Consider the following 19,158-nt stretch of genomic DNA (forward strand, 5'->3'; position numbering starts at 1 on the left):
CAATATCCATCATGCCTCTATTAATCTCTACCTCTTAATCCCTCTAGATATTTTTTACCCATATCTATCAATCTCTGCCTCTTACTCCTTCTTCTAAGTGAGTTCAAAATGCAAGGATTTTTTCGTAGGAGATTTTGCTCTAACTTGGCTAGGGATAGAACAAGCAAAATAGAGGATATAATTTGTATAGAACTAGAAGAGATTGGTTGATCAAAGTAGAGAGGTGACACCATCACTAGACCCTTTGATCTACTGCTACCTTCTTTTTTGTTATTGATTGTTCAATCAGATTCCTTCTTCCTTTATCTTTTTTTCCCTATGAATTCATTTTCTTTAAGATTTAAGTGCCATCACAGTTGATGACTCCAACATTGTTGTGGATGGTGTCGAGGAGTGCGAGGACGAAGGTTGGGAGGTCGAAATTGACGACTTAGAGGATGGTCCAGATACAATACTAGTCAATATCACCTAAGGTTCCGAGGTTGTTCAAGTTAGGCTTTACTCAGATGTTTTGAGTAAGAAATTTTTGACTTGGGTTGAATGCCATGCAATTATGGATCTGGGTAACCTAACAACCAGTGACAACAGTAACCGTGTCCCCTTGGCTTGATGAATTGAGGAAGCTCTATTCGTTGGCTCGTTGTCAATAGTTTGCTTGATTTTTAGGTTTTAGATACAATTTGTTTCTTGTAAGACCTTAACTTCAAACCCCTTATTATATCAAATAGAAGCAAATGGAACAATTCATTAAGCTTTCAAGTTAGTGAATTTCAAATTTCAAAACTTTTGTCTTAAGTTACTATCCACATAACCCTAAAATTTGACCATCTTTGAAAATCATAGCTAATTCTAGAAAAATTAAAATGAATTGTTTCTAAGTTATCTTTGAATCTTTCAAAGAGATCTTTAAGGGAAAAATACTTTTAGGTTATGAATCAATCTTATTCAAGCTTAGTTTCTAAGCAAAGATGTATTATTCATTTGGTCATTTTTTCAATTTTTTAGAATTTATGCCTAATTTTAGAAAAGCATAAATTTTTGCACAAAAATCTAATTTTAATGAATTATCACTCATTTTAAAGCTAAAAATGAGATCTATTAGACTGTTAAGTTTCAGACTCCAACTCATCTAATTGCTCAAAATTTTGTAGGTCAAAGTTTAGGCACAATTAGGTCAAACTTCAATTATTCAATACCAAATCTTTTATCATAGCACTTTATCACCTCAAAACCATTAACTTTCATACTAATCAACTCAAAATCATACTTTAACAAAAGTTTGTAGCACATAATATTCAAAGAGTCAACCATTCATAATTACACATTATGCATAACAAAGTTTCAAAATACTAAAGCATATCCAAGGTCTTCAAATTAAAGCCATCTCCTTGCCCTTTAACTTAGAGCTTCCATCCCCTAAATGATTATGATTCAAATATAATGAAGTGAGATTGCAAAGAATCCCAATAGCAAAGAATATCAATTAAAGGATTAAAGTGCAAGGTAAATTCATGTTATATGCAAGCATTAACCATACCATAAACATGCCACTAATATGCCATGGAAAGGGAGTATATATCATACCATTCAACAACTCAACTAAACACATTTGTTAAGACATCAATGTAAGGAATTAATCACATTTGCACATACATAACTCAACCATATCATGGCATGTACACATAACAAAAATAGCCAAGGCAATTTAATACTAAAATTGAAAGTTCCTACTACCTCTTACTGGCTTTGATTTCTTGGCTTCCCTCTCCTGCTCTTGAACTCCTCTTTATCTAGTGACAAAGCCTAAGAATCAAATCACACAATGGCATTCCAATTAATTTCGACAATCTTCATTAATGCTTTAACCTAAAACCCTAACCCTTTAACCTTTATTTTAGGGTTTTAGTATTATCTATTTTAATTTAATTTTCACATGTTTCTCCTACATGATTTTTCATGTAGAATCCAAATATGAACTTAGATTTACCAAAATCTAATCCCTCCTATCATTTCTTCTCTTGGCCGAATAGGGGTATTTAGGGTTCAAAAATTCTATTTTCAATTTTAATGCTTCCGAACACATGCTTTTCACATATTCCTACAAAATTTCACCTTCTAAACTCATTGGAAGTATCAAATCAACAAGGATCAAACCCGAGCTCCATGATCCCTGGTTGGCTGAAAATGACTCCTTGGTTTCACAAGTTAAAATTCTTTTCAAAACAAAATTTAAACACCATAATCCAAGCATTTTATACTTTCTAATCCATAAACAAACTTTAAATCATCCATAGCTCAACATCAACCAAAATGAACAGCATCCAACCCTAACCATTTCACACTTCAAACTCCATCAAAACTACATTTTAAACCATCAAACCATTAAGTAACTTAAATTAGAAGACAAATCCAAGTTTTTACCTTGATTTGGCACTTGATTTGGTCTAAGATTGGTTTGATCTTCTTCTCCTCTTCATTCTCGCTTGGTTGGCTGAAACTTTCTCCCTTTCTTTCTCTCTTGTTTGGCCGAAAATGTCATATGGGAGAGGGAGAGATCATATTTATAAAAGAGCCAAAATTTGCCTCCTGGTAACTCTTCCATTTACCATGAGATTAACCCTTAACACATGGAATCATCTTGGTCCATCTTCCTTCATGATTTAGCCACCTACTCCCCCTTATGTGTCCCTTAATTGAACGCAAAATGCCAACTCAAATGGACACCGAATATATCATATGCAAGAATTGTTAATTTTTAGTCAATAATACATTTTTTCAAGTTTATCCTTCAATAATTTGTATTATTTCGATTAGGTCCTTCCCCTCTCAAATTGGCACCAATTTCATCAAAAAAAAAAAGGGAGAAATTTTGTCTCACCAACCATATACTCATTACATTGTATAATCTCCCATTATCAGTTGAATTTTTCTTAGATCTTGTTAAATCCATTGCTTTTAAAACTTTATTTCCTTGGGTGAATAGCTTCCTTTTAATGAGGAGAGGTTTTCTTAATTTTCCCAGAATTTATTTCAACCTCTAACTCTTTAAATTAAAATTTTCTCGAAATCAGCTTTCTACCTATAGAAATTAAGTTTTAAATATTTTTAAAGCTATCTTCTGCACTTTCAAAGGCTTGGAACAATTTTAAAATTCCCCCAAAGAATTTTTGTAAATTTTTCATGAATTATTGAGGCCCCTAATCATTTTAAATAATTCAATTTGGCCAATTTTTTCTTAATTAGCCAAAATTCTAAGAAAATACTGAAAATTCCAAAATAAATTATTCTTATTCTATTTTTATCCTTCAGACCTCAAATACTATTCCATGCCTTTTATTCTATTTTTCATGATTTTTTTGAAAATTTTTGGGAATTTTAGGTGTACCTTCCTACTATGATCAATATTGACTAGATATTTTAAAAATGACAGTCTGGTCCTTGATCTGATCTCAGTTCAAAAGTTGTTCTGTCTATGTTTCTACTACACTACCTAGCCTTTGATCAATTCTAATTTCTTCATTTTCTTAATTAAAATTAACAGGGTATGATATTTCTAAATTTCCCCCCCTAATTTTCCTCTTGCCAGTGACGGTTAGGGTCTTGCATTTGATATGATTGTATTCCTCTAGCTGTTGCTTGAGTTGAGCTATGTTCTTCTTGTTGTTGCATAATCTCTGTAGGTTTTTGTTCATATTTGCTGTTTAGATTATGTTAGGATTTCCTGTTAGGTGTTTGCTGTTTGAGGGAAAAAAATTGGATATCATAATCTTTGTTGATGTCTTTGTTGATTTAATGAAGTTTGTAACAATGGTGGAAGGAAATTGGGAACTAGAAGCACAATCGGGGGGAAGGTAAATTTTTGTTTTTTGGAATGAGGGATGCTCGCCAGTGAAAGAGAAGATGACAGTGAGTGATGGTGAATTTTGGGATTTAGTCGACTGAAGAGGTGGCTTTCCATTCCATATTACACATGTACTTGCTACCAGGACATTCCTTAGCCAACTACTTGCCAGTGTTGTATTTTGGAGTGACACTTTGTCACTTAACAGAAAATGCTAGGAATCCATCCATTTTACAACTTCCAAGACGACTTTGCTTCAAAAAATTTTTTTCCTTGATGACCACTGCTATTTTGTGGAAACTTTCGTGGCAAAAATAACCTTTTATCTCCTTTAAAAATTATCTCAAGTTTGATATAGATATGTATAAACTATAACTTTAAAACATGAACTAATTAGGCAAAAAATGGATCAAATTTAAAAAAATATTGAAACAAAAAATACATTATTGATTCATCGAATATTCAGTACTATATAACATTTCTTATCATATAACACGCTGATCTTCTATTAATACTCAGCATTGGTCACTGCTACACACACACACACGCAGACAACACTACTAGTCTTATAGCAATTTTTTTTACTTTATACAATCATAAATAACGTCTAATTTCCAATTTTTGTCTCTAAATCATTTCTCACTGATGTCATTGTCAAATTATAATTAGACTTTATTTCAACAAGAGTGGAAAATAATTTTAAATGAATGTGACCTCCTTGAAAGAAAAATTTATTATTATTTATCTATAAAAGCCTTGGCTTGAGGCTTTCCCTAAAGCGCACTTGTAGACCAAACTTCATATATGTATAGCCAATATATGGTGTCTTCTTACCATTGGCATGGATTTAACCCATTTAATTTCATGTAGTGCTTGTTAAGATATACTACCTCCAGTCCTATTTATAAAACCTCATTTGTAGATTATAAACGGGGTCTTATAATTATAACAGGAGGTAGCATTAACTAAGGTTTATGTGGTTTAACATTTAAAATCTAGGTGAAAAATCTTAAACCTGATCTGTCACAAAAATTTAGTTTAGATCGCATTTAGAAATAGTGGTAATTTAATTTCTCTCTTTTTATCTGGTATTTATCGCTATCAACTAGTCCAGGTTTAACTTCAACCTAGCTAAAAGGATAAGTTAAATATGTAACTTATCCTAAGATCAAAATATTAACTTAGACCAACATTATATTCAAAGCCGGCCAACACACGAATATTAACTTAGACTAACATGTCAGATTCAAAGCTGATTATTAGAAATTCCTACATTGAAATAAAGGCAAAAGCACAGTGCACATATCCTTTAAATTTTCACAAAAATTTATTTTATTTATTTTTATATAATGTCTTTTTTAGTTTTCTAATCCCTAACACTGTAATAAGTCTTATTAATTAAAAAAAATCAAAACATTAAAATTTTAAATATTGACAACACATTCAGAAATATTGACATATTTGGAATAAGCCACGTCTTTAAACATAAATAATTCATAGAAAGATAATTAAACATAATTAAACACATCTTTTTCATATGTATGTAAAATTTAGAATTTTAAAATCATTTGGAACATTATGCTTTTCTTCCTAACACCAAGATTCAATTAAAAATATGCGTCGAAATATTGTAAAATATTATAGAAGTCAAAGCGAATAATGTTAATATTTAAAGAATTAAAAAAAAAAAAAAAGAGAACTGCATGGACGCCGATTGGAATTAACTACACCATTATAATACCTTGCGAATATCACCACTTCCTAAAAATTTTGTGTTCTATGATTTATAATGATGATGGGGAATGTTGACTCTACAACTTACCTGCCACCAGGTCACCCAAATAGGCACTTAGCTAGGTTTCTTAAGCATTTTGCCGGGGGTTCAATCCCTAATAATATATATAGAGAGGGTCCCCTGGTTAGTACTAAAGTCTTTTCAGAAATCTACAGTGCGAAGGGAGTGGTTATTGCTATCCGCAGTGGATGGCCGGACCCAACCAAAAATAAGTATACCGTTTATATCTAGTCACCATAGAAGTTAGTTACCGCTTTTTCTCGGCATGCGTTGTGAAAGTGGGATAGCTATCTCTATAATATATAAATATTGCAAAAAGAGATATAGATTATCGTCCTATTTTAAGAGATTAAAATATTAATTAAGCTCTCATTCAGAGTGGTTGAGACCAGAATTTTGACTTACCAGCTTTCGGCCTTCTTTCACATGCAATGTTGCTTTACATCATGGCTCTGCCCTGCTTTTGTCGGTATATTCAAATCGCTTCATGAAATTTAATTTCTTTTCACGCGTTATTATGGTGAATTTTCAAGTAATTTTTCTTTTCTTTTTTTGGAAATAAATTTTCTAGTCAGTTTTGTTTGTTTAGAAGTAGAATTATTCAAATGTCATTATCCCTATCTTATGTACATTTTTAATTGTCTTATTTTTAGTTATAATTAATTTAGGGAAATATTTTATATTTGATTAACTAAATTTTATTTATATCATATAAATATCATGATTTCATGGAAGGTTGTGACACTCATGACTTTAACCAAACTCGTGACAAAAATGTCAGATTACAAGTTTGTAAGAGTTTAGATATTTTAATAAATATTAAAAGTATATGATTAAATAATTAAAACATAGAAAGAGATGACAATTGGTTTCAATACAATTCAGATCTATACTTCTAACTATTTCAATCTTTCTTTTCACTATCTTCTTTTTAGGTCCCGATTTCAACCAAAGAGCCGCGCTTATGGCGATAAAACAGGGTAGAAGACTATAAAGAAGCACAACTTCACAACTTCAAAATGGGACCATTTGTTTTTTTTTTTTTTGGGTATTAACATTTGTTTTTGCCTTTTAGTTTTCACTTTTCTTTGGGTCAGGTCCTCGTACACATTTCGTAAACCAAATTCCACGTAATATGTGTTTGACTCATTCAACTCGTTAAAAAATCAATGAGTTTAATAAGTTTGACCGAGTCACTCACAAGTTCCATTGAGTGTGTAGCTAGCACATAAGTTTATAAATAGTGAGTTGGCACAATTTAGTAAACTAAAAATACCAAAACAATAAACTTGATGAATCAATTCGTAAGTTCAACGAAGTTTGCAACTAACAAGAAGTTTTAGAGCAAACTGACATGTTATAAGCTAAAAAATATAAAAACCATAAATTTAGTAAGTCAATTCACGAGTTTTACGACAATATAATATCAATCACACAGGCTCAAAGTAATCAAATTAAAAGGCAAAAAAGGAGAATGATATTTAACAAGAAATATGGAAATACGTACATCGGAAACTAACACGAAAGTTCCCCTAAGAATATTCAGCAGGTCCTTTTTCATGGTAATCTGTTGTTCATTGAATTGGGTAGAGGAAAAGAACTTGAGACATTTCCATCACATCATTACTAAAGTCACCGACATCCAAGTTTTAAGATTAAGTGTTTGCATGGTATCAGATCATATCATTAATGATAAGATTTAGTGGATTTTATTCTATTCTCCTAATCATAGATGTTGAATATTTTTGAATGCCTTTCAAACTATGAACAGCTTAATTATGAACTGAAATTAAGTCAAACTTGAATCATGGTCTGGTTAGGCATTGATTAAGAATTTGACAAAATAATTGCTTGGGTGGTTGGGCTCTAATTTTGACTTGCCAAGTTTGTATTCTAAAATGATAATACCTCTACTTGATATAAGATTTAATTAACTAATTTGGAGTGATTAAGGAAGCTAAATAAATTACTTAATTATATCATATGTTATATAATCTTTTTTGAAATATTTATGTATATGGTTAGATTATATATCAATTTATAAATCTGTAACAACTTAGTTTGAAGAAAAATAATTAATATAAATATTTTAAAGTAATTTGGTTAGTTTTTCTAATATTTTCAAATTAGTCAATTAGATCTTATATTAAAAACAAGAGATAGTAAAATAGATCACAAGATTTTAATAATACGCATTGGCTTGAGCTAAATCCTAATAAAACGAGTTATGACTAATTAATGTAGAACACGTTTTTACGAAACTACTCCAATGGTCAAATATCTAACCCAATATTATTAGACTTTTTATGATATTTGATGTGTGAGTATAACTAAATGATATAAGATAACTAAATTTTCTAACATATATAATAGATTTTTAACATATCGTGTATGATAAATTTTCCAAAACATATCCATGTATGATATAAATGTTCTAACAAATCACAATATTCATTAGCCTTAAGCGATATCATTAGTTTTGAACTGCATAATGTATTGAATATCCATACAAGTTTTCAGATAAAACAGCAACATGTACTACGTAACTCCAGTCCTAATTATAAGATCTTGTTTATAGTCTACAAACGAGGTCTTATAATTAAAACCAGAGGTAGTACTACTGTATCTCATATTTTGGCAAAAAACAATATATGGCAAACAAAAATATTTAAAATTACGAAATCAATTTGATATTAATTATTATTTAAATAATTTTGTTATATTAACTATTAATAAGTCTTTAACATTTAAAGAAAAAGAAAGAAAAACGCACACGCTGTACCTCGGCAGCACCTTCCAAACTAATATATATATATATATATATATATATTCTGAAAAATCATCGGAAAAAGGTATTGTTACTTTTCCAAACAAATGATGCAAGTCTATGATTTTTTTTTTTTTTGGGGAATTTGCATTTTTCGGTCTTCAAAAAGCAGAATCAGATCCCACCGACCGGGGTTGAGTAAGGTAGATGCGCTAGCTAGTGAGATAAAACTCTTTTAATACTTTGAATATTCTAAAATTGGAATTATATATATTAGAAGATAACTAATTACTCGCACTATTTATTAATAAAACCAGTACAAACCCCGCGCACGATGCAAATATGAGTTACATTTTGCACTCAAAAACTCTTTTTGCATCCCAATCTCAAATTTCATGCGAGTTGTTGAAATATTTTTAAAACAAAGAGATGTATTTTTAAAAAGTCATGTCTTTATGTAAATTTATTAAATTAGTAAATTTGTATACAGGGTTATATCTTCATATAATTTAATAAATTTATTTGGAAGGTTGTGTCTTCATATAAAATAATATATTTATACGAAGAGTTATGTAGAAAGTTACAATACTAAAAAATTCTACAAATTAAATATCTTTTATTTATTTAAGGGAAAATGGCAATTAGGTCCCACTCAAGGAAATTAAACACAAAAAGGTCCCTTGAAATCATAAAATTATTTTAAAGTCCCAAAAATTTTTTTTGCAATAAATTTTATTTGTTTAATTACCAAATTACCCTTCTCTTTTTTTTTTTTTAAAGTTTGCATTGATAACTGAAAGAGCAGTGGCTGACAACTCAGGGTGTAAGGATTGACAACTATCGCGACTGGTTTGACAACTTATGGTGTGATATGCTGAGAAAATGTGTTGTCAAACCAGCCGCGATAGTTGTCAATCCTTGTATCCTGAGTTGTCAACCATTGCTCTTTCAGTTGTCAATACAAATTTAAAAAAAAAAGAAGAAGGGTAATTTGGTAATTAAACAAATAAAATTTATTGCAAAAAGGTCTCTTGGGACTTCAGAATAATTTCATGATTTCAAAGGACCTTTTTACATTTAATTCCCTTGAATGAGACCTAATTGCAATTCTCCCTTTATTTAAATATCTTGATTTATGAACCAACATATGCTTGTGACTTTTTAATTAATGAGGTATTATTCCAAAAAGGCATTTCTTCAAGATATCATTCCATGGTTTATATAAACCCCTCACCATCACTTTATTTGCGCATAACACAATACAACACAAACACAAACATATTAAGATCAAATCCATTGCCTTTGTCTTTGAGTGTACGCAGATATGAAGTCAAATTATCACTTTATAAAGGTCATTATTGTCTTTGCTTGAATCTTGGAAGTGCAATATATATTCAAGGATCTTCATTGTATCCTGAAAGAAATTTGCTGGTCAATACAACTTGTACCCTATAAGATAAGAATAGGTGGAGATGAATTAGACCTAAAGAAAAGTACTGCCCACGTCTTGAAAACATTCTGCGTGACATTCTTCTTCATCTCTTCTTCTTATACTCTTTAGAGAACTAGTCCTGCTAACAATCTTTAGGCTTAGTATTTGCAAGTACAAATTGCTTCTTTGAAAGAGTTGACTACAAATGTTGTGAAGTTGGAAAGATTTGAAGCAGGAAACTTTTTGATGAAATGGTGTGATCTTGCTTGCTAGAAGAAATGGATGGTTAGATCCAACGACTTTACAGCGGAGTTGTATCGCATAAATTTATATGCTCAATGGCAAAAGAAACAGATAAGTTTCGGTTTGCCTCTATTTATTTCATATGATTTATAAATGAATGTATTTTATAGATTCATGTAGTCTATTCATGATCTGGTTTGACGCAATTACTTTACTTTAAATCATATGGGTTTTGCGTGTGAAATCATGCAATTTTAATCATGATAAAGGAACATGATAGATTTTGATTTTATTAAATTGGTGATTATGCTGTTTTCTAATTTTGATTGGAATGATTGGTGAAAATTTTATTGTAAGACATATGCGTGAAATTGAGCATGTTTTGATTAATTTTAAAGCAATACGCATATGGGAGAATCTACTATTATCTCATCAATCATAGATAAACTTCCTCCTTCACAAGGAGACTTTGGAAAGAGTCTCAAAGCATCAAAAAAAGAGAAAGAAGATTCTCTCTTGAGTAATTTGGAAATCATCTTGTCAAAAAGATGGACTCGGTAAATGAGTTTATATGAAAGACACTAGCCAACGCTTATGAGAGAGTAAAAGTAGCGGAGGAAGGGTGGTCCGTAAGACTTTGGTAAATAGATGAAAGAATAAAGGTAAAATTCATATTTTATTTGTGATGGTAAATTTAATAGAAAATGTGTCATGGTTTGTTTGTATACCTTTGACATGATAATAATTTTGATTTTATTATGTTTCTTCATTATTTGACTACGGTATGAAGTTTGTACTAATGCTTATTCATTGCAATAGTCAAATATCTAAGTTTATAATGTGAAGTTATAACATATTGGATTGAAATATAATTTTGTGAAGGATGTAATAATGAATGGAGTAATATCCATAAGTTCTAAATTAAATCTTGTAGATTCTCTGACGAAAGGCCTAGTAAGGGGAATAGTGATGAAAACATCGAAGGGGATGGAATTGAAGCCCTATAACCCTTGATCACCGATAGTGGAAACCCAACTCACACTTGACCATCATATCAAGTTTTAAGTTCAATGGCAAAAGTACGCTATTAGAGCAATTACAAGTATTTGATATTTTCATACATCCCAAGGTTGAAGAGTACTTGGTAACCATGAGATCCAAAAGGGAAAGGTTGAGATTTAATTTGCCTCTTAATGGACCTATAAGCATATATTTATTGGCGTATTAATCATGGTGGTGCTCTTAATAGAGTCTACCTATGTAAGAGTGAAGTAGGGCCACTTCTAGGAGTCTAAGGGCTTGACTCTGAAAACTCTTCATGAAAAGGATATGGAGAATTGAAAAGACTTGCAAAAATGAAAATTAACAACCAACTTATACGCAATGCTTTAAACCTCTCTAAATTAGATTCACCTTGTGTACTCTATCTTTGATTGACAAATCATTACTTCTATCATCTTTTCAACTATCATCGTCTCATTATCTCTTCTACTCTCTATCATCACCTCTTTTGATTTAACCCACCTTTCCTTCCAGTCGAACTAGTTTTCTGTGTCCAAATCAGCCATGGCTGATAAAGTATCCAAGCTCAGAGGAGGACATCTTTAAGCCATCTATGGTAATTTGTCTTCTTCTTCCTAAGAGGAGTAGGTGATGTTAGAGCTTCGACTAGAATCAGGAGTTTTATATCAAATTCATTCCTCTAGATTTATGATTCATGTGTGTTTGAGTTGTCTTGTTAAGCATGATTTAGATTATATTCTCCATTTAGATTTTTGAACTCAAAGTATGATTTATAGTGCATTTACGTGTCTAATGCTGCTTGATCTAAAGTAGATTCAGTTGTGCTTTATGGCTCATTTAAACCTGATTGTGGGATTGAATTGATTGATAATTGCTTTGGTGTCTTGGTTAGGTTAAGAACTAAGTATAAACTCCATAAATTCTATAAGGCAGTGAGAGCTATGTACTAATCTCAGGAAGATCTCATTCATATTATGTCATTCTTATTTATGTTAATCAGAAAATGAAATAAACAATAGTTTAGGTGACTAGGTTACTTAGGTAATCTACATACCCTTTTTATTTCAATAATTTGTCTTTGGAATTTAATTGACTAAAATCCCAAGAAACTAACCTTCTTAGAGAATTGACATAGGGTTAAGCCATTGTATTACATAGCTTAATTCTAGAATTTTTGAGAGCCCTTATATCAAGGTTTTATCAAGCACACTCAAGTACTAAATCATAGTATCATGACTTGACTGATTTGGTAGCATAATTAGCTTGGTTGCAATAATTATTAAAGGAGTTATAATTTTCCTTAACCATAGTTTCTAAAATCTAGCATGAAAACACAAAAGTACGAAAGTCCTTGGCTAGCAACCTAATGTTCCATGCACAAACAATATATTAAATTTGATGCATATTTTATTTGATTTCAAGCACTGGCAAAGAAAGTGGTAATAGGCTATGTGTCATCAAGAGTGTGACATCCAAGAATTTAATCTCAAGATTTAGAGGTAATTAAGATTTGATTAGGGAGAAAATTGAGGTATTAAGTGGTTGAATTTAGAAATCACTAAGATTGATAATTGGAGTTCATATCTCTAGACCTTTTGACCAGTCTGGGAAATTAGGAGTTTTAGAGGGTCAAATGATCTTACATTTAGGTAATTCTTTTTTGTATTGAAAAATAACCACTTTTTCTGTGCCATTCACTATAGGTTTGCTAAGGCACACATTGGGCTTTGGTTTATAAAATCTGGCTAGAACACAATTTTCTAAAAGTGAATGTAGGAGAAATGTCATATCCTATTAATTGTCACCTAGAAGATGAGGAAGTTAGGACTAAGCAAGGGTTAGGTAGTGTAGTCGAAACAATGATGAAACAATTTTTGAGATAAAACCCAGGAAAGGACCGGACTGTCATTTTGAAAAGTTCTAGTCAAAACACAGCAAAACTGAAATTTATGCCCAAAATTTCTATAGATTCTCAAAAATTCATGAAAAATGGAGTAAAAAAATAATTTATTTTAGAATTCTTTGTAATTACTAGTATTTTTGGCTAATTAAGAAAAATTGGCCCAAATGAATTATTTTAAAAATCTAGAGGCCTCAATAATTCATGAAAAAATGAGAAAAATTATTTCGAGTTGTTATTATAAATTTTAAAATTGTTCTTGACCTTTGAAAGTATAGAGGTTAGCTTTAAAATAATAAAAGCCAAATTATGTTGATAAAAGGCTGATTTTGAGAAAAATTAAATAGAAGGAGTTAACTGCTAAAGCAAGCAAAACAGCATCTAGAAAATCATCACAGGTTATGTCAGGAGCATAAACTCCCTGAGTTCCAGGTGGTAAACGACTTAAATGGTCAGCAACAGTATTTTCTGCTCCACTTCTATCTCTAATGTCAACATCAAACTCTTGCAATAAAAGCATCCACCTTAACAACCTTGGTTTTGATTGTGGTTTCTTGAACAAAAATTTAATAGCAGAATGATCAGTATATATAACCACCTTAGAAGTAATAAGATGAGCTCTAAACTTGTCCAAAGCAAACACAATAGCAAAAAGCTCTTTTTCGGTTGTTGTATAATTCATTTGAGCATTATCTAAAGTTTTTGAAGCATATGAAATTACTTTGGATAGTTTATCAATCTTTTGACTTAACATAGCACCTACTGCAGCATGAGAGGCATCACAAGACAACTCAAATGGAAAGTCCCAATTTGGTGCAGTGAGTATGGGTGGTGAAACAAGCATATTCTTCAGATTATCAAATGCAAATTTACATTCCTCATCAAAATTGAAATCAGCATCTTTTTGCAAAAGTTTGGATAGTGGAGAGGCAATTTTACTAAAGTCTTTCACAAATCTTCTATAAAAACCACAGTGACCAAGAAAAGACCTAAGTTCTTTCAAGGTTTTAGGATATGGTAAAGATGATATAACTTCTATTTTTGCTTTATCTACTTCTATACCATTCCTAGAAACAAGATGCCCTAACACTATGCCTTGTTCAACCATAAAATGGCACTTTTCAAAATTTAAGATGAGGTTCTTCTCTATGCATCTAGCTAAAATCTTATCCAGATTTTCTAAACAAGAATTAAAGTCATCACCATACACAGTGAAATCATCCATGAAAACTTCCATGGATGACCCCAAAAACTCTTGAAATATGGCCATCATAGCCCTTTGAAATGTTCCCGGAGCATTGCATAGCCCAAAGGGCATTCTTCGATAGGCAAAGGTCCCATAGGGACAAGTAAAAGTGGTCTTGTCTTGATCTTCAGGTGCTATAGGAATCTGGAAATAACCTGAAAATCCATCAAGAAAACAATAGTTAGTTTTTCCAGCTAGCTTTTCAAGCATTTGGTCAATAAAAGGTAAAGGAAAGTGATCTTTTCTTGTTGCATCATTTAATTTTCTATAGTCAATACATACCCTCCATGAATTTTGCACCCTAGTGGGTATTAATTCATTTTTCTCATTTTTTATTACAGTTATGCCACTTTTTTTGGGTACTACATGCACTGGACTAACCCATTCACTATCTGAAATAGGGTATATAATTCCTGCACTAAGTAGCTTAGTCACTTCCTTTTTGACCACTTCAAGAATTAAGGGGTTTAATCTTCTTTGTGGCTGTCTTATAGGCTTAGCACCTTCTGTTAATAAGATTCTATGGGTACAAATGGAAGCATTTAAGCTTGGAATATCAGCTAAAGACCAGCCTATAGCTCTCATATTTTTTTTTAGAACTGTGACTAATTGTTGCTCTTCAAATTCAGATAGTGAATTAGCTACTATAACAGGCAATTTATTGTTTTCAGCCAGAAACACATATTTCAGATTAGAAGGTAAAGGTTTAAGATCCAAATCTGGTGGTTTGATGACTGATGGAATCAGTTCTTGCAGTTCCAAAGCTCCTACCCAAGTCTTCATCTGTTCTGGAAACTTTTTCACCCTGTTCAGATCAGAAACAGCAAGTGAGTGATCTAGAGGGGAATCAAACTCAAATGAATGTAACCAATTTAAAACACTTAGGTCTTGTTTAGTTTTCTTATTGATGCCTCTGCTACTGATTTGCTTCTTGAATGAACTTCATCAGAGGCAAACTCCAATTGTTCTTAAACTGTTCTGGACCTAAAACAAATTCAGAAAGTAAATCATAAAAGTGTTTAATAGTTTGAAATGAAATTTTAGAATTTAAATCAAGCATTAAATCAGATTGGGTTTTCTCTAAACCCAATGCTAGAGGTAGCTGCAATGTAGACTTGTCATTAACATCATCTCTTGTTGAAACAATTGCTTGCTTATCCTTGTCCAAATCATCCATGACAGCATCTTTTAAAACTTCATCACAAGAGGCTTTAAAGTCTTTCAACTCATTCTTTGCAATAGATTCAGCCTCTGCAAACTCAGCTAAAATTTGTCTTCCACAATCATCACTTGAAAGTAAAGAGTTAGTGGCACTAATAAAAGAAGTAGTATCAAAAGAAAAAGACTGCAAGATGGAAAGTGAGCTATCAACCGAGAATTGGCTAATACTACACACGTCATCATTGCTGTCCAAAAAATAATCAGAGAAGAAGAAGGAATCAATCTCAGTTGTAGTCAATTCAGGTTCTACTATTTCCAAATTATCTTCATCACACAATGTCAATGCATGTTCAGCAGCAGATTCATCAATGAAAACATCAATAACCCTTAGATCAAGAAGAGAATAATCCTCAAAAGGGTGTCTCATAGCTTCATAGACATTAAATTTGATTACATGATCACCTACTTCCATTGTAATATACCCATCCTTCATGCTAATGACTGTATTTGCTGTTCGAAGAAATGGCCTTCCCAAGATTAAAGGTCCTTCAAAGACTGACTCACGTGACATATCAAGGACATAAAAATCTACTGGAAAAACCAAATCTTTTACCTTTACTAATATGTCTTCTAACAGTCCAAAAGGTTTTCTAGTGGTTCTGTCTGCTAACTGAACAATCATGCTAGTATTTTTTATAGAATCAATGCCTAAAGATGTGTAGATAGACATAGGCATTACATTGATTGCTGCCCCTAAATCTAAAAGGGCACTAGCAATGTTCAATTTACCTATGGTACAAGGAATACTAAATGCTCCAGGATCAGCACATTTTACAGGAATTTGTGGCTTGAATAAAGCTGAAACACTAGAACCAATCTGCACCATCTCATTAGGTTTACATTTTCTTTTATTAGTGCACAAATCCTTCAAGAATCTCATGTATTTAGGCATGCTTTTCAAGAAATCCAGCAATGGAACATTGACTTCTAGCTTGCTAAACAAATTCAAAGCTTCTTTTTCTAATTTTTCATTTGAAATTTTTTTATTAAGCAGAAAGGAATTAGGAAATGGAAGTTCTGAAATTCTTACCTCTTTTTCTGGATTTTGGACAGCTTCAGATGCAGTAGAGTTTAATTGCTCCTTATTTTTCCTCTTCAGTTGCTGCTCCTTTTCTTCCTTGACAGTTCCCTCATCCTTACTAAAGTGGTGATGTGTGCAGGTTTGATGTTCAGAATCTTCAACTTCATCCATATCAGATTGATTTATCATCTTTCTTGCCCTTGGTCGTAATTGATTCTCCTTCCCACTTTCAGACTTCAATAAATGTCCTTAAGCACTATTCTCTTTCATACACCCTTCTTCACAATCACTCTCTCCTTCATTAAAATGGGCAGCAACTTGAGAATTATAATCCTCCTTGTCATCAGTGGCAAATTTCACTTGCTTTCCACTTCTCAATGTTATAGCATTTAAGGACTTTGGATTGATTACAGTATTAGATGGCAGTGCACCTCCTATTTTTGCTTGAACTTCATTGAGTGTATTAGCTATTTGTGTAACAAAACTATTCAGATTTGATGACTTTGTCTCCCACTGCTCAAACTTATTTTCCAAGGCAGCAAACCTAGAATTACTCACTGCATTTGTACAATCCAATTTAGACCCCAATTCTTCCATAGTTGACAATATCTTGGTCAAATTCTCATCATTCTTTGATGAAGAAGCTCCTTGTAGAGGTACCATAGCCCTTTGATTTTCTGCAGAATTTCTACTCTCTTGAAACCTATTCAGCCCTTGAGATGCCCTTTCCCCTCCTTCTCTCCATCTCAAATTTGGATGATCTCTCCATCCTTCATTGTATGTATTGGAAAAGGGATTTCTTTGTTGAAACTGATTTGGTCTATTCGGATACATGGCTACTAGGTCTTCATAGTGTGCAGGACAGGTCTCACTAGTATGCATAGGTGATGCACAGTGAGTACAAGAAGGTCCCACTAGAGCTTGGGAAGTATTTACAGCATTACAAGCCTTCGGTTGTCTTTCATTTTCCAACCTTTCTAGCCTTTTATCCATTTTTGACAACAACTGAACCAGCATATCTTGAGAGTTATCTGTAGTAACTTCACTAACACCTGCAGTATCTCTTGTGTAAAATTGTTGATTGCTGTTAGCCATAGTCTCCAATAATTCCCAGGCCTTATTAGGTGTAAGAGCAAAAATAGAGCCATTTGTAGCAGCATCTATACTCATCTTATAAGAGGGCAGTAAGCCTTCATAGAAATATTGCACAAGGTTTGACTTACTACACTGATGATTTGGACAGCGATTTATTAGAGTCAAATACCTTGTCCAATAGTCATACAAGGATTCTTGGTCTCTTTGTGAAATCCCATAAATGGCCTTTCTTAGCTTGGAGATACGTGAGGCTGGAAAATATTTGTCTAAGAAGGTTTTCTGCAATTGTTCCCATGTGAGTGTAGCATAATGTTGAGGTAGGGTATGAAGCCATTCCTTAGCTCCTCCCTCTAGTGAGAAATGAAAAACCTTCATTAGCACATCTTCCAGCTTAGCTTCAGGAGGTTTCATGGCTGAACACACTGAATATAAAGTATCCAAATGCAAATAAGCATCATTCCCAGCCAGGCCATAAAACCTTGGAAGAGCACTAATCAAAGATCCCTTGATTTCAAAATTCGCAGCATTGGCATAGAAACCTCTAGGAGTACAATGGGCAGCAGTATTGTTTATGTCTCTGATGCTTCTAGTATCATCCTCATTTGCATTGTTTCTTTGAGCCATAATGAAATGGTTGTCTATAAATTCACCTGCAGCAGAATCTGAGTCAGAAAAATTATTAGAATCACTTGATTGGCTAGTGGGTGTTATGTGAGATGTTTCCTCCCTATTTTCCAAACCTACAGTTCTAACGTGTTTGCTCTTTTTCAATTCCCTTAAAGTCTTATTAAGATCTGGATCTAAAGGTAAAAGTTCCCTATTTCTGGTCATAAACTTTTCTCTCCTCTTTTTTTTTTTTCAAAAATAGCAGCAATAAAACTAAATGATAGCAGAATCAAAATCTCCAAAATAATGCAACTCTAAGCAGAATCACAGCAAAACAGAAACCAGAATTTTTTTTAATAACAGATTGAAGAGCAAAAATTCTATAAAAAAAAATTCAAGGCAGATTACAAAACACTCTAGCAACTGAGAACCAAGGAGACAAAGCTCCCCGGCAACGGCGCCAATTGATAGACTCTGTCGTAGGAGCTTATCAAAAATTCTAGTTTACAAAAAAAAATATGTAGTAATTGTGCAAGTCCTAGGTCGATCTCTTGAGGAGCTAAGATTCCTTGAAAATCAGTTAAAAGAGTGTTCAACAAATTAAGTTGAAGAAAATTATCCTATGCAAATTGTTTGTTCAGAAATTTCTTTGAAGAGTAGAATAAGAAAGAAAATGATCAGAAGCAGAATATCAAAAGAGTAGAATTGAAATCAACAGATTGAGAAAACTTCCTTCGGAGAATTCCCTAGCCTTCATTGTCTATTCATATTTCGTTTGCACTAATTAGAAAGATAAATCTAAATATGCCTTCTCAGATTAAGAACATGAAATGCATTCAGAGCTCCTAGATGAATACTAACAGCATCCATTAGATTTTTAATCAACTCAGTTACAATCTGATTTGAACAAATCGAAAATCATAACCGAATCTACTCCAAAACAAAGAGCATTAGACACCTAAACACAT

At 32.2% G+C, this 19,158-nt stretch overlaps 1 protein-coding gene across 1 annotated transcript; it reads right to left on the minus strand.

The window, feature by feature from the left end:
• Positions 1-16,738: 16,738 nt before the first annotated feature.
• Positions 16,739-18,208, minus strand: LOC114735277 (uncharacterized). Its single transcript, XM_028922959.1, has one exon. It carries the CDS (start codon positions 18,206-18,208, stop codon positions 16,739-16,741), a length of 1,470 nt encoding a protein of 489 aa, XP_028778792.1.
• Between the last annotated feature and the right edge of the window lie 950 nt (positions 18,209-19,158).

The sequence above is a fragment of the Neltuma alba genome, unplaced genomic scaffold, assembly GCF_004799145.2.
Source record: "Neltuma alba isolate B1F8T4 unplaced genomic scaffold, ASM479914v2 tig00013196_pilon, whole genome shotgun sequence".
Lineage (NCBI taxonomy): Eukaryota > Viridiplantae > Streptophyta > Magnoliopsida > Fabales > Fabaceae > Neltuma > Neltuma alba.